Source organism: Chenopodium album, chromosome 22, assembly GCF_948465745.1.
Source record: "Chenopodium album chromosome 22, dcCheAlbu1.1, whole genome shotgun sequence".
Lineage (NCBI taxonomy): Eukaryota > Viridiplantae > Streptophyta > Magnoliopsida > Caryophyllales > Amaranthaceae > Chenopodium > Chenopodium album.
The window spans coordinates 22,441,500-22,464,727 of record NC_137855.1 but is presented as its reverse complement, the minus strand read 5'-3'; the positions used below and the strand labels follow the sequence as shown (position 1 = coordinate 22,464,727).

The following is a 23,228-nucleotide window of genomic DNA, read 5'->3' as shown; positions in this document are numbered from 1 at the left end:
ATAAAAATGGAGCGGCAGCTCATACCCATTGGAGCGTCCACTCTGAGCTTCTGCCTCAAATTGGAGAAATTGAACGAAATGGAGCGGCCGCTTCGGTGGAGTGAGTGCCCGCTCCGAAGGGTATCGAGAATTGAGATGAATTGGAGCTATGGGTTGCGGGCTGCTTTGATTTGGGGCTGCTGCTGTGTGCGGCGGCTTTGATTGGTGGCTGCGGTGCTGTTAGTGTGGTGATGTGTGGTGGTTGCGAGTGTTTTGGTGGTTGATTGTGGGCAGCAGGGGCTGCGTGAGGTGGCTGACTGGTGTTTGGTGGAAGCTGCGGTATTTGGTTGGAGGTGATTGGAGTGGAGGTGGAAGCTGGTGGTAGAGTGTGGTGGCTGATTGTGGTGGTTTTGGCGGTGGTTGGTGCTGTGAGTTTGGTGGGCTGTTGTGTGGGTGAAGAGCAGGGGAGTGAGGAGAGTTAGTGTGTGTGTGGTGGTGTTGCTGAGTGGTGATGTGTGTGGTGGAGGATAAGGTGGGATGTGGGGTGAAGGTTAAGGGGCAGCAGCAAGTTTGGGGCTTGAAAGCTTCATGGATTGACACCTTTGACTCGAACCACCGACCTCCGACCTCCGAGCACGATCCTACACAACCAAATAAACACAAGGGAGAATCGGGACAAAGATAAAATAAAATAAAATGAAAATAAACAAAGGACGAAATAAAACAAAACAACGACAAATAAAATGAAATAAATAAAATAGGAATAAATAAAATAAAATGAAATAAAATAGAAAATAAGAGACATAAAACTAAACTAAAAATAACTAAAACTACGCAAGCAAATAGAATAAAATAAAATACGAAAATAAACTAAAACTAATAAAATAAAGAAAATAAACTAAAACACTCCAAAATTACCAAATAAACTAGAAGCTTTATTAAAGGGAAAATAAGAGAATAAAAGGTAAAATAAGGGAAAATAAACACGAAAATAACCTAAACACTACCCCTATGAGTGACATAAATGTCACTTATCACCTTCAATATTGGAATTTTTTAATCTTTTTTCGCCCGAAAATAAAAATTGCCGAGATGTTTACCATGGATCCTAATACCCTACGGGAGTCCAATTGAGTGGGTAGAACCATCCAATATGCCTTTAAACAGTCAATTTACCCGTTCAAAACTTGCACCGATATCTTGAACTCAAGCCTACCACAGACATTTATGGCAACATATAAGTGTCATATATGGTTCCAAACGTCATTATATGACCCTAAGATGTATCCCCTAGGGACTAAAGACTTTTCGCCACCGGGCCCCGCAACCTCAAAATTCCTCAAAAAGCGTGGATTATAGCCTTCAATGTTGGAATTTTTTGACCTTTTTTCGTTTGGAAATAAAAATTGCCGAGATGTTTACCATGGTTCCTAATACCCTCCGAGAGTCCAAATGAGTGGGTGGAACCATCCAATATGCCTTTAAACAGTCAATTTACCCGTTCCAAACATGCACCGATATGGTGACCTCAAGCCTACCACGGACATTTATGGCAACATATAAGGGTCATATAAGGTTCCAAACGTCATTATATGACCCTAAGATGTATTCCGTAGGGTCTCAAGACTTTTCACCATCAGGCCCCGTAACCTCAAAATTCCTCAAAAAGCGTGGATTATAGCCTTCAATTTTGAATTTTTTTGACCTTTTTTCGCCCGGAAATAAAAATTGCCGAGATGTTTACCATGGTTTCTAATACCCTCCGATAGGCCAGTTGAGTGGGTAGAACCATCCAATTTGCCTTTAAACAGTCAATTTACCCGTTCCAAACTTGCACCGATATCGTGACCTCAAGCCTACCACGGACATTTATGGAAACATATAAGGGTCATATATGGTTCCAAATGTCATTATATGACTCTAAGATGTATCCCCTAGGGTCTCAAGAATTTTCGCCCTGTGTCCCGTAACCTCAAAATTCTTCAAAAAGCGTAGATTATAACCTTCAATTTTTGAATTTTTCGACCTTTTTTCGCCCGGAAATAAAAAATGCTGAGATGTTTATCATGGTTCCTAATACCCTCCAAGAGTCCAATTGAGTGGAAGGAACCATCCAATATCCCTTTAAACAGTCAATTTACCCGTTCCAAACTTGCACCGATATCGTGACCTCAAGCCTACCACAGACATTTATGGCAACATATAAGGGTTATATATGGTTCCAAACGTCATTATATGACCGTAAGATGTATTCCGTAGGATCTCAAGACTTTTCGCCATCTGGCCCCGTAACCTCAAAATTCCTCAAAAAGCGTGGATTATAGCCTTCAATTTCGGAATTTTTTGACCTTTTTTCGCCCGGAAATAAAAATTGCCGAGATGTTTACCATGGTTCCTAATACCCTTCAGGAGTCCAATTGAGTGGATGGAACCATCTAATATGCCTTTAAACAGTCAATTTACCCGTTCTAAACTTGCAACGATATCTTAAACTCAAGCCTACCACAGACATTTATGGCAACATGTAAGGGTCATATATGGTTCCAAACGTCATTATATGACCCTGAGATGTATCCCCTAGGGTCTCAAGACTTTTTGCCACCGGGCCCCGTAACCTCAAAATTCCTCAAAAAGCGTGAATTATAGCCTTCAATTTTTGAATTTTTTAACCTTTTTTCGCCCTGAAATAAAAATTGCGGAGATGTTTACCACAGTTCCTAATACCCTCTGGGAGTCCAATTGATTGGGTGGAACCATCCAATATACCTTTAAACAGTTAATTTACACGTTCTAAACTTGCACCGATATCGTGACCTCTAGCCTACCACGGATATTTATGGCAACATATAAGGGTCATACATGGTTCCAAACGTCATTATATGACCCTAAGATGGATCCCTAGGGTCTCACAACTTTTCGCCACCGGGCCCCGTAACCTCAAAATTCCTCAAAAAGCGTGGATTATAGCCTTCAACTTTGGAATTTTTTTACCTTTTTCGCCTGGAAATAAAAATTTCCGAGATGTTTACCATGGTTCCTAATACCCTCCGGGAGTCCAATTGAGTGGGTGGAACCTTCCAATATTCCTTTAAACAATCAATTTTCCCGTTCCAAACTTGCACCGATATCGTGACCTCAAGACTACCACGGACATTTATAGCAACATATAAGGGTCATATACGGTTCCAAACGTCATTATATGACCCTAAGATGTATCCCCTAGGGTCTCAAGACTCTTCACCACCGAGACCCATAACCTCAAAATTCCTAAAAAAGCGTGGATTATAGCCTTCAAAATTGGAATTTTTTGACCTTTTTCGCCCGGGAAAAAAATTTGCCAGGTGTTTACCATGGTTCCTAATACCCTCCGAGAGTTGAATTGAGTAGGTAGAACCATCCAATATGTCTTTAAACAGTTAATTTACCCGTTCCAAACTTGCACCGATATCGTGACCTCAAGCCTACCACGGACATTTCTGGCAAGATATAAGGGTCATATAAGGTTCCAAACGTCATTATATGACCCTAAGATGTTTCCCCTAGGGTCTCACGACTTTTCGTCACCGGGACTCGTAACTTCAAAATTTCTCAAAAAGCGTTAATTTTTTGACCTTTTTTCGGCCGGAAATAAAAATTGCCGAGATATTTACCACGGTTCCTAATACCCTCTGGGATTCCAATTGAGTGGGTGGAACCTTCCAATATGCCTTTAAACAGCCAATTTTCCCGTTCCAAACTTGCACCAATATCGTGACCTCAAGCCTACCACGGACATTTATAGCAACATATACGGGTCATATATGGTTCCAAACGTCATTATATGACCCTAAAATGTATACCCTAGGGTCTCAAGACTTTTCGCCACTAGGCCCCGTAACCTCAAAATTCCTCAAAAAGCGTGGATTATATAATGACGTGGCCCGGTCATCTTGAGACCCTAGGGGATACATCTTAGGGTCATATAATGACGTGTGGAACTATATATGACCCTTATATGTTGAAATAAATGTCTGTGGAGGCTTTAGGTCACGATATTGGTGCATGTTTAGAACGGGTAAATTAACTGTTTAAAGGCATATTGGATGGTTCCACCCACTCAATTGGACTCCCGGAGGGTATTAGGAACCATGGTCAACATCTCGGAATATTTTATTTCCGGGCAAAAAAAGGTGAAAAAAAGTCTAAAATTGAAGGCTATAATCCACGCTTTTTAAGGTATTTTGAGGTTACAGGGCCCGGTGGCGAATAGTCTTGATATCCTAGGGGATACATCTTAGGCTCATATAATGACGTTTGGAACCATATATGACCCTTATGTGTTGCCACAAATGTCCGTGGTAGGCTTGAGGTCACGATATCGGTGCAAGTTTTGAACGAGTAAATTGACTGTTTAAAGGCATATTGGATGGTTCCACCCACTCAATTGGACTTCCGGGGAATATTAAGAACCATGGTAAACATCTCGGCAATTTTTATTACCGGGCGAAAAAAGGTCGAAAAATTCAAAAATCGAAAGCTATATAATCCACGCTTTTTGAGGAATTTTGAGGTTACGGGGCTCGGTGGAGAAAAGTCTTGAGACCCTAGGGGATACATCTTAGGGTCATATAATGACGTGTGGAACCATATATGACCCTTATATGTTGAAATAAATGTCCGTGGAGGCTTCAGGTCACGATATTGGTGAATGTTTAGAACGGGTAAATTAACTGTTTAAAGGCATATTGGATGGTTCCATCCACTCAATTGGACTCTCGGAGGGTATTGGGAACCATGGTCAGCATCTCGGCAAATTTTATTTCCGGGCAAAACAAGGTGAAAAAAGTCCAAAATTGAAGGCTATAATCCACGCTTTTTAAGGTATTTTGAGGTTAAAGGGCCCGGTTGCGAATAGTCTTGATACCCTAGGGGATACAACTTAGGGTCATATAATGACGTTTGAAACCATATATGAACCTTATATGTTGCCATAAATGTCTGTGGTAGGCTTGAGGTCACGATATCGTTGCAAGTTTTGAACGGGTAAATTGACTGTTTAAAGGCATATAGGATGGTTTCAACCACTCAATTGGACTTCCGGAGGATATTAGGAACCATGGTAACCATCTCGGCAATTATTATTTCCGGGCGAAAAAAGGTCAAAAAATTCCAATATTGAAGGCTATAATCCTCGCTTTTGAGGAATTTTGAGGTTACGGGGCCTAGTGGCGAAAAGTCTTGAGACCCTAGGGCATACAACTTAGGGTCATTTAATGATGTTTAGAACCATATATGACCCTTATATCTTGCCATAAATGTCCGTGGTAAGCTTGAGGTAACGAAATCGGTGCTAGTTTGGAACGGGTAAATTGACTGTTTAAAGGCATATTGGATGGTTCCACCCACTCAATTGGACTCCCGGAGGATATTAGAAACCATGGTAAACAGCTCGGCAATTTTTATTTCCGGGCGAAAAAAGGTCAAAAAATTCCAAAATTGAAGGCTATAATCCACGCTTTTTGAGGAATTTTAAGGTTACGGGGTCCGGTGGCGAAAAGTCTTGAGATCCTAGGGGATACATCTTAGGGTCATATACTGACGTGTGGAACCATATATGTCCCTTATATGTTGAAATAAATGACCATGGAGGCTTCAGGTCACGGTATCGGTGCATGTTTGGAACGGATAAATTGACTGTTTAAAGGCATATTAGATGGTTCCACCCACTCAATTGGACGCCCGGAGGGTATTAGGAACCATGGTAAACATCTCGGCAAATTTTATTTCCGGGCAAAAAAAGGTCAAAAAAGTCCAAAATTGAAGGCTATAATTCACGCTTTTTAAGAAATTTTGAGGTTACAGGGCCCGGTGGAGAGTCTTGATATCCTAGGGGATACATCTTAGGGTCATATAATGACGTTTGGAACCGTATATGACCCTTATATGTTGCCATAAATGTCCGTGGTAGGCTTGAGGTCACGATATCGGTGCAAGTTTTGAACGGGTAAATTGACTGTTTAAAGGCATATTGGATGGTTTCACCCACTCAATTGGACTCCCGGAGGATATTAGGAACCATTGTAACCATCTCGGAAATTATTACTTCCGGGCGAAAAAAGGTCAAAAAATTCCAATATTGAAGGTTATAATCCTCGCTTTTAAGGAATTTTAAGGTTAAGGGGCCCGGTGGCGAAAAGTCTTGAGACCCTAGGGCATACATATTAGGGTCATATAATGATGTTTGGAACCATATATGACCCTTATATCTTGCCATAAATGTCCGTGGTAGGCTTGAGGTAACGATATCGATGCTAGTTTGGAACGGGTAAATTGACTTTTAAAGGCATATTGGATGGTTCCACCCACTCAATTGGACTCCCGGAGGATATTAGAAACCATGGTAAACATCTCGGCAATTTTTATTTCCGGGGGAAAAAAGGTCAAAAAATTCCAAAATCGAAGGCTATAATCCACTCTTTTTGAGGAATTTTGAGGTTACGAGGCCCCGTGGCGAAAAGTCTTGAATTCCTAGGGGATACATCTCAGGGTCATATAATGATGTTTGGAACCATATATGACCCTTATATGTTGCCATAAATGTCCGTGGTAGGCTTGAGGTCACGATATCGGTGCAAGTTTGGAACGGGTAAATTGATTGTTTAAAGGCATATTGGATGGTTCCGCCCACTCGATTGGACTCCAGGAAGGTATTAGGAACCATGGTAAACATATCGGCAATTTTTATTTCCGGGCGAAAAAGGTCAAAATATTCCAAAATCGAAGGCTATAATCCACACTTTTTGAGGAATTTTGAGGTTACGGGGTCCGGTGGAGAAAAGTCTTGAGACCCTAGGGGATTCATCGTAGGGTCATATAATGACATTTGGAACCATATATGACCTTATATGTTTCCATAAATGTCCGTGGTAGGATTGAGGTCACGATATCGGTGCAACTTTGGAACGGGTAAATTGACTGTTTAAAGGCATATTAGATGGTTCCACCCACCCAATTGGACTCCCGGAGGGTATTAGGAACCATGGTAAACATCTCGGCAATTTTTATTTCCGAGCGAAAAAAGGTCGAAAAATTCCAAAATTGAAGGCTATAATCCACGCTTGTTGAGGAATTTTGAGGTTACGGGGCCCGCTGGCGAAAAGTCTTGAGACCCTAGGGCATACATATTAGGGTCATATAATGATGTTTGGAACCATATATGACCCTTATATGTTTCCATATATGTCCGTGGTAGGCTTGAGGTAACGATATCGGTGCTAGTTTGGTACAGGTAAATTGACTGTTTAAAGGCATATTGGATGGTTCCACCCACTCAATTGGACTTCCGGGGGATATTAGGAAACATGGCTAACATCTCGGCAACTTTTATTTCCGGGTGAAAAAAGGTCAATAAGTTCCAAAATTGAAGGCTATAATCCACGCTTTTTGAGGAATTTTGAGGTTACGGGACCCGGTGCCGAAAAGTCTTGAGACCCTAGGGGATACATCTTAGGGTCATATAATGACGTGTGGAACCATATATGACCCTTATATGTTGAAATAAATGTCCGTGGAGGCTTCAGGTCACGATATCGGTGCATGTTTGGAACGGGTAAATTGACTGTTTCACGACTACAAAACCCGCATATTTTAGACGCTTTTGATTCGACGTTTTGGATGCGAGTCAGCGTACAATTTTTGGTTCCGCTTTTTCTCGACGCTTTTTAGTGTCGATGGTTTTTTTCGACACAGAAAAGCGTCGAAAAAAATCACGAGTCTTACACGTGACTTTCTCACACCCTAGCTACTGCCCGCAATTTTAAAATTTAGTAAAAAAAAAAAGCGGGCTTCAAGACTCACCCCTAATTATTTACTAAAAAAAAAAAAGAAAAAAAAAAAAGAAATACTCTCAAACCCATCCAATTAAACTACCCAGTAAATACATCGTCTGAGCAATTTTTTGCCAAAGAAAAAATACTGAGCAATTTCACCAAAGCTACTGCTGTCTCTGCTCATAATCAAAGATACAAAATTCATCATTTTTTGTGTTAAATTCTTGGTTTTCTTACTAATTTTCAATGAATTTAGGAGATTTCAAGTAATTGATTCACAATTTGCTTCACAATTTTTGATACCTAATTGTTCATAATTCGGTAAATTTTGTTAATTTGGGAATTATTCTTTGCATGTGTTCGATTTACAATTGGAGTAGAACAAGAATCGATCTCTTATTGCAAGGTAATTTTTTTGCCCTTAATTTGATCATGTAAATTCTTTTTTTGTTTTTTTTTCGTGAATTTTGTTTTCAAATTTCAGATTTGCTTGTTCTTATTGTCGTATTTTTTTTTAAAAAAAGTTTTTTTATGCGTTTTCTAGGGTTTTAGTTTGGGATTTTTCGAATATTTTTTGATATAATCACTTTCTTATTTTGAAGATTGAGTTGAATTGTTTGGAAAAGTTGAAAGTGTGCTGGCTTGAAGAGGGTTCGTATGGGGGTGGTTTTTTGTAATTTCTCTTTCAATTCTGTATAAGTTGAAGGTGTCACTGATATAGGTGGTGTGGTAGTAATTGCACTGGTGATGCTATATGAACCTAAGTAGGAAAACCATATATAGGCAAGCCTGGCAGTAGTAAATTACAAGCAGCTGCATCTTTCCTATACAACATGTGCCTACGGTTGGAGATTTCTGTCCCAATTTTTCCAGATGTTATTTACATGTTTAATTTCTGACACTCCCCTGCTTCTGTTGCAGTCAGACTGTCAAAATAATCCATTTTTCTGCTGCCTGAAATTTCATTAACTACAGGTTGCTCATTTATCTGCTTGTTTAGTTTCAAGTAATCTGCTGTCTGATTCTTAATTGAGATTATTTGAGAAAAATACTTAATAACATATATAACATCAAATTCTCTAGCCGACATGGGTACTTGAGGTGAAAACAGAACTTCGATTGATATTTCATTATGATTTAATGATAGACTTTTCGCCACCCTATTAGTTGTCGTGACTGTTAGACAATCTTTCACATACATACACATGCTACTTAAGATGTCCTGATGTTTTGAGAACATTCTTTCATATATAATTTCATGATATATGGTGTTATCTATTTACTATTTCCACTATTGCAGTTGTTGCTATCATACATTATCATTTAAGGAGAACTATTTACTTATAGTCTTATACAGTAAACTCAAAAATGGGATTGGTCCAACAAGAGTAGGAGAAATAATAATGTAAATTTGATCAGTTTATTATAATTGAACCTGTTAGTTATGTGATGATCATCTGATAATTGAACCTGTTAGTTGAATTATACTAAACTGTTAGTATCACTAAACCTGTATATAAGATGATCTATTCAAAATCTAAGTTATGTAACCGGCCCAAATTTATGTTATTATATATTATTTTGTACAAGTTGCTTCTGCTTAGGAATACCACTTAGGTTTTGTAGTCTATACGTTACATTTTACTTTGCATACTCTTCAAGATTACCTTCAAAATAAATAAATAAATAAAACATAAACAATGCGAGTTTATAAGTGCTTCTTTGGACTATAATGCATTTACACTTGCTTCTTTACATCCTTCAAAATGTAAAAGCTTACCAACACTACCTTTTCTTTTTTTTCCAGCTTTGTTCAACATTTAGATTCGCACGCTCTTATTGTACTTTTGCGGCAAGAGAAGGTACACTCTACCTTAGATATTAGCTCAAAGTAGAATACATTTTTAAAGATGTTGGCTTGATTAGTGTATGTCATATACTTATTTCAATTTTGTAGGCTTGATTAGATTTGCCTAATTGGATGTTTCATGTACACTATCTTCTAATTGCTTGAAAAACTTGTATAACTTTTTTTTTTGTTGTTGTTGCATGTTTCTTTCTAATTTTCTTCATTCACCCCTCAACAAGTTTATAGGCTTGAATTACTCACATTATTTTTTAGTGGATAAACTTGTTGGTATTATAAGTTTTGATGGATGTCTATTTACTCGGTGAAAGTGATGTCCTTATTATATATTGGTTTTAGGATCCTTTTATTTTTGTATTGTTTTCAATTAGCAATTAATTATATACTTCTTTGTAGAGATGGATACTAGTTGGATTGATTTACCAAGAGGTGATCCTGGTTATTTTAAAGGTTGCATGAAATTCTTGGAACTTGCTAAAGAGACTCTTTTACCAAATACATGGGAAACTAAATGCCCATGTAATAAGTGCAAGTTAAATAAAACAAATTCTGTAGAAGAAGTTGGAGGGCATATTTTATTTTATGGTTTTTATAAAAACTATAGAAATTGGATATTTCATCGTAAAGATGAAGGGAGTAAGACCTATGATCTAAGTGATGATCAAGTAAATGCAGTTGGTCGAGATGATATGGACGGGTTACTAAGAGCAGCTTTTAGATTTAATACACAACAAACCGACAAAACTCAAGATCCATCATTTAATGAACAAAGTATTGAGGATGACAATTCATATGACATGGATGAGGTAGATGATGAGTATCAATCAACTTTCTCAAATGAAGAACAAGCAACTTTCTCAAATGAAGAACAAGCAAAGTATAAAAATCTCATGGAAGCTTCTGAAAAAGGCCTATACGAGGGGTGTACTACTTTTTCAAAACTTTCATTTCTATTGCATTTGTTTCACCTAAAGTGTATGTTCCATTGGTCTGCAGAGTCATTTAATAAATTACTTGAACTTCTAATTGACGCATTTCCCATTATTAAGGAGTTTCCATCGTCCTATTATGAAGGCATGAAGATAATAAATGATTTAGGGTTAGGATATGAGAAAATCCATGCATGTCCAAATGATTGCATGTTATATTGGGGCGAATTCGCAAATAAAAGTGAGTGTCATATATGCAAGACATCAAGGTGGAAAAATGTGAAAGGAAAGGAGGGTGATGTAAATGAAAAAGGAAAAGAAGCATTTAAGAAAGGCGAGGCAGCTAAAGTTTTGCGGTACTTTCCCCTTATCCCTAGATTAAAGTGGCTTTACATGTCATCTAAAACTGCAGAGGATATGAGATGGCACTTTAATCGTAAGGATGATAAGATTCTACGACACCCTGCTGATGGCGAGGCCTGGAAAAAATTTGATGAAAAATATACAGAGTTTGCCGCTGATCCTCGCAGTGTTAGATTAGGCCTAGCGAGTGATGGTTTTAATCCATATCGTCTTATGAACACAAATTATAGTACATGGCCGGTGGTCCTCATTCCTTATAATTTACCACCATGGCTTTGTATGAAACCATCATCCTTTATTCTTTCTATAATTATTCCTGGTAAATTTGGTCCCGGTATGGATATTGATGTGTACTTGCAACCACTAATCCATGAATTGAAATTATTGTGGGAAGGTGTTGATGCTTTTGATTCTTATAGTGGAAGCAACTTCAAACTGCGAGCAGCCCTACACTCTACTATTAATGACTTTCCGGCTTATGCTATGCTGTCAGGTTGGAGTACGAAAGGCTACAAAGCTTGTCCTTCTTGCACTCATTCTACTCATTCAGATAGATTTGGTGGCAAAATTATCTACACTGGGTATCGAAAATGGTTGCCTATTGATCACCCATATCGCTCACAAGCTAATTTGTTTGATGGGAAAGAAGAATATGGTATTGCTCCGATTCGTACTAGCGGGACCGAAGTTTTGAAGCAACAAGAAGGGGTAAAGTATGTATATGGGAAGACAAAAAAAGTTCCTAAAAAAAGAGGGAAAAAAGCTGCCAATGAACTTGATGATGATTGCGATCCCGATGGTGATCATATTCTTTGGAAAAAGAAAAGTACATTTTTTGAATTAGAGTATTGGGAGCATAATCCTCTTAAACATAATTTAGATGTTATGCACATTGAAAAGAATGTGTCCGATATTTTATTAGGAACTCTTTTAGATATGGATAATAGTAGGGATGATGAGAGTGGCAGAGAAGCCCTAAAGAATTTGAATATAAAACCTCATCTATGGATCGACCCTCAAGGTTACATCCCGCCGGCTGCATACACCATGTCTAACGAGAAGAAAGAATGATTTTTGAAAGTCTTGAAAAAGATGAAAGTTCCTGATGGATATGGATCTAATTTGCAAAGATGTGTGAATCTAAAGCAACGGAAACTTATTAATATGAAAAGTCACGATCATCACATTCTCATGCAAGACATCCTCCCGGTTGCTTTAAGGGCGTCGAATGCCACAAGAGTTATTGACTTGCTTGAAGAGTTGTCTGACTTTTTTAAAAAGATATGTTCAACTGCTATAGATACAAAAGAATTAGATACCATTCAATCAAAGCTCGTGTTGACTCTTTGCAAGTTTGAAAAGGAATTTTTACCAACATTTTTTACAATCATGGTTCATCTACTAATTCATTTAGTAGAAGAGGTCAGACTAGGCGGACCGGTTCATTATAGATGGATGTATCCTGTTGAAAGGTACTTATTATTATTATTATTATTATTATTTTTATTATTATTATTATTATTATTCTTTTTATTTGTATTATTTATTTTTATATAATAATTTTTCCTATTCTTTCACATTCACATGCAAAATCGTTACTATAATTCAAGGTACTTGGCCTTTTTGAAATCTCATGTAAGCAATAAAGCGCAACCGGAAGGATCTATAGCTAAAGGTTACCTTTTGTGGGAGACAATTGCATTTTGTTCGAGATATCTAGAAAGTGTTGAGACTATGTTCAATAGACCTAGAAGGAATGAGGATGGTGTATCAAACATTGACAACTATTTGTATAACTCTGGTGGTCGTGTTGTTGGAAAAAAAGAAAATGTCCGTTTGGATGATAGAAGTTTAAAGCAAGCTCATCGCTATGTTTTACTTCATTCTGATGAACTAACCCCGGTGCTCAAGTAAGTAGCATAATGTGTTTAGTTAAAGCGTCCAATATGTACTTGTTACTAACATAAAATTTACAATCTCGGTAGTGAGTTCCTAAAACTAAAGAGGCAAGAGAATGACGTTGGAGGAAGTCAAGCTGATGAATCTATTGAAAATCAGTGGATAATTGATGAATTTGCAGATTGGTTGCAAAGCCAGGTCATATGCTTTTACATTTAGGGTCTTTTTATTTACATATTATACAACTTTCTAATTCTAACTTTATTATTCTCGAATTATAGGTCCATAATTTAGATGATAGCACGGTAGATGGAAAGTTAAGAAAAGCCTTAGCCGGTGGCTTGAGTAACCGCGGGAAAAGGATGAAAAGTGTTATTATCAATGGTTACAAATTTGATATTGTGGATCGTGAGCGATTTCGAGTAACTCAGAATTCAGGAATCATGGTGGAAGCAGAGGGTCATGAATATTATGGAAAACTCAAAGAAATTTTGGAATTAGATTATTATGGATCATATAAGGTTGTATTGTTTCGTTGTGATTGGGTCGATATCCGTAGGGGTATCAAAACAAATCCGAATGGAAGTGTTCGTATCAATTTCTCAAAGTTGATGCACACTGGTCGATTTTTGCGTGATGATCCATTTGTTTTCTCATCTCAATCAAAACAAGTTTTTTATATTGAGGATGAGATACAAAAAGGGTGGTGTCATGTTGTGAAAACTAAGCCTAGGGACTTGTTTGATATACCTGAATAATTTGTTTACAACTTTTATAATTTATTATAGATTTGAGTTCATAAATTTGGATGGGTGTGTATTTTTATATTTCAGTTAGTTATTATAATTCATCAAAGTTTGTACTTTGTCAACTGATTTTCTGTTTCTTTTAACTAAATTCTAGAACTGAAACAGAACTGCAATTCAAATCTCATTTCAGTTCTGGAATTCAGTTTTGATTTCAGCTCTGAACAACATAAATGAATTCTAGAACTGAAATCAGAACTGAAAATCAAATCTGATTTCAGTTCTGGATTTCAGTTTTGATTTATGCTCTGAACATCAGAACTGCATTACAGCTTGTACTTTATGGATTCCTAAGATTAAATGTTGTTGTTCTTGTTTCTTAATTAAAGAGGCTTTTATGCATTTAACTCACTTTTGGCCTTCTTAACTAATGCTTACTATATTCATTACTTGGCTTCTTATTGTCACGCTTATGATAATTTTTTATTTCTGTTCTTTTTAATAACTTATTTTGCAAATTTATCAGGTAAAGTATGCTTTACCAAAGCAAGAGAGCAAGGGACATACTTGCTGCCACAGCCAAGTCACATGATCTAGTATCATCACAGTCACCAACTATCTCTAATGCACATACTTCTTCTGCTGCTGAAGCTTCACAACCCACCAAAAAACAAGCTAGAAAGTCACCACAAACTGAGGTTCTTAGGGATGACAAATGGGGACCTTTTTCTCCACCCATTTACACTACAAATTCTGACCACCCACCACCTAATAATTTAGGATCCATTTGGAAAAACCCTCCTGGTTCAACATTAAATTCAGTTAAGGAAGCAGTTACGCAAGGTCAGCAAAAAAAATACCCACCAGAAGTTTCATCTTTAGTCCCACCTAATATCCCACCTAATGTTCCACATTCAATTGCACCAAACTCATTGAACTCCCCTTCTACTTCTCACAAACCTCCTGAGCGCCCAAAACCTGCTACACGAGGAATCCGGAACCGTGAAACAGGTGCTGTGAAAACCACAGCTACAGCTCCACAGGATAGTCATGAAAGACAAAAAGTGGAAATGAATCAGAAGAGATCCCGAAACAATCTAAGTCCTTGCGACCAAAAGCACTTCCGGATTGGCGAGATGACATTGATTTTGACGACAAGGAGGAGGTTCTAACCATAGGTAAATGTTTTCCACCTAAAGTTGTCTGCTGATGCTTGATGTTGTTGTGGTGTGATCCTGCCCTATTGCTGCTGCTTATTATTGTGGGGGGAGGGGGAGGGGGGCTAGCTTGTGTTATACGTGTTATATATGCATATGTATTTTAAATATCATTGTCAAACTTGTTCTAAATTTAGATATATGGAATTGTTTATATCTTGAAACTTGTATTGAGCTGCATAATTAATTGTGTTATACGTGTTATGTGCTAATGTCATGTTTGTTTGGTTTTTATTTTTATTTTTATTTTATTTTTCCTTACTTCATCATGAGATCAGATTTTGAGACACAAATATGATATGTGTAGCATGCTTTCTTTTTTGATTCAGTACATGCTAATTGTGTTATACGTGATTCAATACATTTGATTTCAGTTCTGGATTTCAGTTTTGATTTCATCTTTGAACATCAGAAATGAATTCTAGAACTGAAATCAGAACTGAAAATCAAATCTGATTTCAGTTCTGGATTTCAGTTTTGATTTCAGCTCTAAACATCAGAAATGAATTCTAGAACTGAAATCAGAACAGAAAAACAAATCTGAATTCAGTTTTGAATTTAGCTCTGAACATCAGAACTGAATGACAGAACTGAAATTCAAATCTGAATTCAGTTTTGGAATTCAGTTTTAAATTTAGCTCTGAACATCAGAACTGAATGACAGAACTGAAATCAGACTTGAAATTCAAATCTGAATTCAGTTTTGGAATTCAGTTTTAAATTTAGCTCTGAACATCAGAACTGAATGACAGAACTGAAATCAGAACTGAAATTCAAATCTGAATTCAGTTTTAGAATTCAGTTTTAAATTCAGCTCTGAACATCAGAACTGCATTACAGCTTGTGTGTGTGTATTTGCAAAATACATTGACTACGGTAAGTGGTATTTCTTTATTCAGTTTTAACTTAATTTTGTTATTTTATTTAGATGCCAAGGGTAATACTACCTTAGTAAGTGGTATTATTCTTCCAATTGACGTATGGAGTAATAACGGCGTCCAGTACTATGTCGAATTCAATGATTTATGCCAGCCAATTAGGAAGGGTGGACATATTTTGGTTAAATTCATTAGTATGCTTGCGAAGATGGAGTCACATTGTCCAGTTGGGGAAAAAGATTGGAAAGCAATCGACAAGCATTTTAAAGGGAAAATAATTAAAGACATAAGAGTAAGTATATTCATCCCTAAGACAAATACTTAGACGGTCTCTTACTTCTAATAGATTACTTACTGATTTATATTTTTAACTAATTATTTTTATTGAAGGACCGTTTTGTGATTCCTCCTGGTGTGGAATATGACAACCAAGCTTTGAAGCGTGCCAATAAATGTTGGAGGCAGTTCAAATATTCTCTGAAACTGATTCATTACAAGCCACTGGAGAAGACATTGGATGATATTTGTAATAATGTGCCACATGGAATTACCAGTAGTAACTGGGTTAAGTTGGTAAAATATTGGGATTCAGATTACGGGAAAGTAAGGACAATATTTACCTTATTGTTTACTCTATTAAACGCTATTTAATCTCTAACTAAAAAATCTGAAAATGTGATTGCAGACTATGTCAGCATGCGGTAAAAAGGCACGAGCTTGTCAAAATCAGATTCATACATCTGGCTCTAAAAGTTTTGCAAACCAACAAGCTGATTATGTATGGAATATATATGTCATTTTATATTTACTTAGGATATTAGTAAGAGCAAAGCCAAGTTATATGCGTTATATACTATTGTACACATATTTAATGCTTGTTTTGCCTTATTATTTATAGGAAGATGAACATGGACAAAAAATGAGCTTGTTAGCGCTGTGGATCAAAACCCATGCGAGTAAAGACGGAAAATTTCTTCTTGACACAGTCACTCAAGATTTTGTGGTATGGTTTTGTGACAGATTTCTGGAATCATTTTGTGTAGATTTTGTGGTGTGATTTTTTGTTATTTGTGGTCTTACATTACTCGTAAATGTTGGTATAGGATGATGTTAAAGCTAAGGTTGAAGAGTTGAGGATGGTGCATCCTAAGATGTCTGAACAAGAGCTCGAAGATGAAGCATTTCAGCAAACTATGTATGGCGATGAGATTCCCGATCGTCCGGTGGGTTACGGACTAGGGGTTAAAAAGGGGGACATTTTCGGAGTACGTGGTGTGTTAAGGAAGGAAGGCTATGGAAAAGTTCAAAAGAGGACTATTGTGATGGATAGTGTTAAAGAAGAAGTGAATGCTTTGCACAAGAAAAATGATACACTATCTTAGGTCGTCGACAGCTTAAGTGGGGGAGGATGTTAGAATCCACCTCTTTCTCTATGTATCCCCTTCCCTTTTTATTGTATTTTCCTTCATGTATTGTCTTTTAAGTCTTTCTTTTCTCTTTTTTAGGCTCTAGGGAGAATTATTGTGTTACTGTCATTCCAACGTTCACTTGTAATTCTTCAGTAATACTATATAAAGCTCTATAGGGAGCGAATGGTTATTGAATCTAAGCTCCCTACCCCTTTGCCTTGCTTTAAGACTTGTGTTGTTGTTTAAGCCTTTATAGATATTGTGCTTGCCTTGTCTTGAAGAATTCCCCACCAAACTAAGAAACATTCAAGAGACGCCTATTCTCGTCGGATCCGCTTGTGCCCGCTTCGAAGCATCGGCCGTCACAAGCCCCGACCCCGCACCCGTGGTTAACGAGTGCTCCCAATCCGTTTAACAATGCGGATGGGGCCTTCATATCTCCTGATTAGCCTACGATCTCTCCCTCTGAGGAACTTCAATTGCTCCGGTAGAATCTTCACCATTACCATGTCCCCAACATCGAATTCTTGTGGCCTCCTATTCTGATCAGCCCATTTCTTCATTCTTCTTGCTGCCCGCTCCAGGTAAGCGCGAGCAACTTCCATATTTTGTTGCCACTCTTCCTTGAATTCCCGGGCTTCACGGCTTCTCCCTTCTTCAGACGCTGTAATGGTGTGAGGTAAAAGGGGTTGTTGTCCCATCACCAATTCAAACGGACTTCTATTTGAAGCGGAACTCTTCTGTGCGTTGAAACAGAGTTGGGCGACGTCAAGGAGTTTCACCCAGTCTTTCTGATTGGCGCTGACGAAGTGTCTCAAGTATTCCTCTAAGAGCCCGTTGAATCTTTCTGTTTGTCCGTCGGATTGAGGGTGGTGACTTGAAGACATGTTTAAGTTCGACCCCATTAGCTTGAACAACTCTTTCCAAAATATGCTCGTGAACCTGGTATCAAGAAAATGAAAAGCTGAAAGACGAGGTCGGACACAACAATCTTCTTCTTAAAGCGCTTGTTGGACAATTTTCTCAAATTGTAGGTGCAGTTCGTCAAGGGAAAGCATCTCCGGGTCTTCTAGACAAAGCATCTGAATTCTTAGGAAAGACACAACATCAGGTAACAAAGTCACATTTCCCTTTATGACTGAAATCAGGTCTTCAATCCTAAAATGCTTGTGTGTGTGTGTGTGTGCCCTGCTCCCCTGCTACTGCTTGTCATGATCCCTGCTGCTTTTATACTGCTTTTCTGCCCTGCTCCCCTGCTACTTGCTGTAAAGCTCTCCTGCTGCTTGTTGTCCTGCTGCTTGCTGTCCTACTTCCCTGCCCTAGAACACAAGTCTGATGTTCAGGCATAGTCTCATTAACCACACAACCTTCCAATGCAACGTATTATTTGAAAACTCTCAAATCTGCCCCAGGAGAATACAAACCCTGGCTTTTCCAATTTCCTTTTTTATTTTAATAAATCGTTTCAGATCTAAGGTATATATGATTTAAACTTCATAGCTAATGATTTTAGATAACTTTAATAAGTTCATAGCTAATGAGTTTAGACAACTATAATTCAAGCTTTATTGGTTCCTTGACAGGTATAAACAAAAAAGTTCAGTCTAGGGCTAACAAGTTTAGGTATGTTCAAATAAGTTTTGTAAGTTCAGTTGAAATAGGTTAAAAAAATTCACACATTAATTGATAGTGTTATTAGTTGATTAATGCTTTAAATTTTTGTATAATGAAATCTGTTGATGAAGCTCTTGACAAGCTGAATGACCCTGACACTGAGGTCAGTACTTGAATTTGTTATTGTATTTTCTACTGTTGAACGGTTGCTAAAAGAAAGTTCTGAATCTCCCAAACCTTCCCCTTCTGCTTCCCCTTCCGCTTCCCCTCCCAGGTTTGACAAAGATATATGTTTTTTTATTGTTTTCAAATAGGAGCTTGAAGTTCTTGCTGTAAAGTGACTTTTTATGGAAAAAACAAATAAATAAATATAAAAAAGAAAATGTAGAACGACTAATCTAAGAAGATACCTTGGCTTTTACAGTTTCATCCTCCCTCGGTCCCAGCTCAAGGTTAATATTGGTATGGGGCACAGAAATTAAAGTGAAGGAAACAATAAAAAAATTACAATTGTACTTGAAAACAATTTTATAAAAAATCAGAGAGTATAAACATTTTGGGGTGTTTAGAGGGGGAGAAGGGTAAGGGGTTGGGGACATTGCTCACTTGCTCAGAGATTGGTTCCGATTATATATGGTAAATGCAATGTGCTCTACCATATGAGTATAACCTATACATTTCTGGTTTCGGACGTCATTTTTTTTGTTGTGATATCTTCTGTGTTCTGTTCTGGTTATTGTGATCTGTTTTTGGCCATTGTACATATATCTATATGAAGTATGAACTGATTGTGATCAAGTTATTCATATGTGTAATGGTTGTTGCTATGGTAAATAATGATTTAGACTAATTTATACTTTGCATTTTTTTTTTTTGAAGATTGGAAAAGGCAATGTAGGTGCAACAAAAGAATAGGCCGGGACACTTGAGCATCAACAAGCGACTATATCGATCAATGTGGCCATCATCTATCTATTTTGGTTTTTAGTCTTATATTAGTGATGTATTTATTTAGGGACAAGCTACATACTATAAAAAGCAACCATTTTTTTTTATTGATTGTACTGTGTTGATGTTTTCTTTTCTAAATTTGGTAATTAACTACGCACTCTTTTTATTGTTCGTTGATTAATTATGGTTTTTTTTTAATCTAGTGTTATATAGAATTTTTGTTTATTTTTATTTTAATGTTATTAATTAATTTATGATAAATTTAAAAAATTATAATGTATTTATGATGATAAATTGATAAAAGAAAAAAAAAGCTTAAAAAATAAATCTAGACGCTTTTTAATGTCTACATAATTGTACATTTTCAAATTTCAAATACTTTCCCGCCATACCTTAGGCTGACACGAATAAACGCAAGACAACAAAAAGCGTCGCTAAATTTGATTATGTGGACAATAAAAAGCGTCGCTAAAATACTACATACATTTGGGATAATGCGCGAAATACGTTATTTTCGACGCTTCGTATATTATTTTGGACAATAAAAAGCGTCGAGAATCCCGACGCTTTTTTGTGTCCCTGAAAAAATTTCGACTCATGGATTTTTGACGCTTTTTTGCAGCGTCGAGAATTTATTTTTTGACGCTTTTTAGCGTCGAAAAAAGGGCTAAAAAGCGTCCAGAAAACGCGCGTTTTGTAGTAGTGTTTAAAGGCATATTGCATGTTCCACCCACTCAATTGGACTCCCGGAGGGTATTAGGAACCATGGTAAACATCTCGGCAAATTTTAATTCCGGGCAAAAAAAGGTCAAAAAAAAGTCCAAAATTGAAGGCTATAATCCACGCTTTTTAAGGTATTTTGAGGTTACAGGCACCGGTGGCGAATAGTCTTGATACCCTAGGGGATACATCTTAGGATCATCTAATGACTTTTGGAACCATATATGACCCTTATATGTTGACATAAATGTCCGTGGTAGGCTTGAGGTCACGATATCGGTGCAAGTTTTGAACGGGTAAATTGACTGTTTAAAGGCATATTGGATGGTTTCACCCACTCAATTAGACTCCCGGAGGATATTAGGAACCATGGTAACCATCTCGGCAATTATTATTTCCGGGCGAAAAAAAGGTCAAAAAATTCCAATATTGAAGGCTATAATCCTCGCTTTTGAGGAATTTTGAGGTTACGGGGCCTGGTGGCGAAAATTCTTGAGACCCTAGGGAATACATCTTGGGGTCATATAATGATGTTTGGAACCATATATGACCCTTATATCTTGCCATAAATATCCGTGGTAGGCTTGAGGTAACGATATCAGTGCTAGTTTGGAACGGGTAAATTGACTTTTTAAAGGCATATTGGATGGTTCCACCCACTCAATTTGACTCCCGGAGGATATTAGAAACCATGGTAAACATCTCGGCAATTTTTATTTCCGGGCGAAAAAAGGTCAAAAAATTCCAAAATCGAAGGCTATAATCCACTCTTTTTGAGGAATTTTGAGGTTACGGGGCCCCGTGGCGAAAAATCTTATGTTCCTAGGGGATACATCTTAGGTTCATATAATGACCTTTGGAACCATATATGACCCTTATATGTTGCCATAAATGTCCGTTGTAGGCTTGAGGTCACGATATCGGTGCAAGTTTGGAACGGGTAAAGTGACTGTTTAAAGGCATATTAGATGGTTCCACCCACTCAATTGGACTCCCTGAGGGTATTAGGAACCATGGTAAACATCTCAGCAAATTTTATTTCCGGGCAATAAAGGTCAAAAAAATTCCGAAATTGAAGCCTATAATCCACGGTTTTTGAGGAATTTTGAGGTTTTGGGGCCCGGTGGTGAAAAGTCTTGAGACCCTAGGGGATACATCTTAGGGTCATATAATGACGTTTGGAACCATATATGACCCTTATATGTTGCCATAAATGTCCGTCGTACGCTTCAGTGGTAAACACCTCGGCAATTTTTATTTCCGGGTGAAAAAAGGTCAAAAAATTCAAAAATTGAAGGATATAATCCACTCTTTTTGAGGAATTTTGAGGTCACGGGGTCCGGTAGTGAAAAGTCTTGAGACCCAAGGGATACATCTTAGGGTCATATAATGACGTTTGGAACTATATATGACCCTTGTATGTTGCCATAAATATCCGTGGTAAGCTTGAGGTCACGATATCGGTGCAAGTTTGGAACTGGTAAATTGACTGTTTAAAGGCATATTAGATGGTTCTACCCACTTAATTGGAATCCCGGAGGGTATTAGGAACCATGGTAAACATCTCGGCAAATTTTATTTCCGGGCGAAAAAAGGTCAAAAAATTCCAAAATTGAAGGGTATAATCAACGCTTTTTGAGGAATTTTGAGATTACGGGTCCCGGTGGCGAAAAGTCTTGAGACTCTAGGGGATACATCTTAGGGTCATATAATGACGTTTGGAACCATATATGACCCTTATATGTTGCCATAAATGTCCGTGGTAGGCTTGTGGTCACGATATCGGTGCAAGGTTGGAACGGGTAAATTGACTCTTTTAAAGGCATATTAGATGGTTCCACACACTCAATTGGACTCCCGGAGTGTATTCGGAACCATGGTAAACATCTCAGAAAATTTTGTTTCCGGTCGATAAAGGTCAAAAAAATTCCAAAATTGAAGTCTATAATCCTCGCTTTTTGAGGAATTTTGAGGTTGTGGGGCCCGGTGGTGAAAAGTCTTGAGACCCTCGGGGATACACCTTAGGGTCATATAATGATGTTTGGAACCATATATGACCCTTATATGTTACCATAAATGTCCGTCGTAGGCTTGAGGGGTAAACATGTCGGCAATTTTTATTTTCAGGCGAAAAAAGGTCAAAAAATTCCAAAATTGGAGGATATAATCCACGCTTTTTGAGGTTACGGGGCACGGTAGCGATAAGTCTTGAGACCCAAGAGATACATCTTAGGGTCATATAATGACGTTTGGAACTATATATGACCCTTGTATGTTGCCATAAATATCCGTGGTAGTCTTTAGGTCACGATATCGGTGCAAGTTTGGAACTGGTAAATTGACTGTTTAAAGGCGTATTGGTTGGTTCCACCCACTCAATTAGACAGGGGGATGGTATTAGGAACCATGGTAAACTGACGTGGGGAAAACTAGGTCGTTGGGCTAATCTTCCCTAAGCCAAACAAAATTTATAAACACGCAACAAAACTAAATACAAGTATAGAGGTAAGTCAAGGGTCGAACCCAAAGGAACGGTAATGTCTAAGTGCTTCCAATTATGTGCCTAAACTAGGTCGAAGACTAAGGGTAAAAGAGGACACTAACAACTACTAAGACAAAGAAATCAAACAAATAAAATGCTAGGGATTAGGATTCACTTATATTAGCAATGAACAAAGCAAATTGGTTTAGGAAGTTGACTAAGTCAAGCAATGTGAGGGAAGATTAATTATGCAACCAAAAGAGCATATCAAGCTATTCTCCTAGAGGTCTAACTAGCGTCAACTATGATAAACTCTGGCTAGGAAACATCACAAGACACCTCAATCGTGTAAATGCAAGCCACAAA

General features: G+C 37.6%; 3 protein-coding genes across 3 annotated transcripts; all 3 read left to right on the top strand.

The window, feature by feature from the left end:
* Window positions 1-7,853: 7,853 nt before the first annotated feature.
* Window positions 7,854-17,068, top strand: LOC145604101 (uncharacterized). Its single transcript, XM_081660049.1, has 10 exons — window positions 7,854-8,053; window positions 8,168-8,193; window positions 8,709-8,762; window positions 9,595-9,649; window positions 14,118-14,769; window positions 15,737-15,978; window positions 16,077-16,289; window positions 16,372-16,464; window positions 16,585-16,689; window positions 16,790-17,068. Exons 6-10 carry the CDS (start codon window positions 15,883-15,885, stop codon window positions 17,066-17,068), a joined length of 786 nt encoding a protein of 261 aa, XP_081516175.1. The 5' UTR covers window positions 7,854-8,053; window positions 8,168-8,193; window positions 8,709-8,762; window positions 9,595-9,649; window positions 14,118-14,769; window positions 15,737-15,882.
* On the top strand, window positions 10,053-12,017 carry LOC145604102 (uncharacterized). The gene is made up of 2 exons (XM_081660050.1): window positions 10,053-11,772; window positions 11,869-12,017. The coding sequence occupies exons 1-2, from the start codon at window positions 10,053-10,055 to the stop codon at window positions 12,015-12,017; spliced, it is 1,869 nt and encodes a 622-aa protein (XP_081516176.1).
* LOC145606345 (uncharacterized) lies at window positions 12,480-13,654 on the top strand. The gene is made up of 3 exons (XM_081662357.1): window positions 12,480-12,856; window positions 12,932-13,043; window positions 13,127-13,654. The coding sequence occupies exons 1-3, from the start codon at window positions 12,531-12,533 to the stop codon at window positions 13,601-13,603; spliced, it is 915 nt and encodes a 304-aa protein (XP_081518483.1). The 5' UTR covers window positions 12,480-12,530; the 3' UTR covers window positions 13,604-13,654.
* Window positions 17,069-23,228: the final 6,160 nt, after the last annotated feature.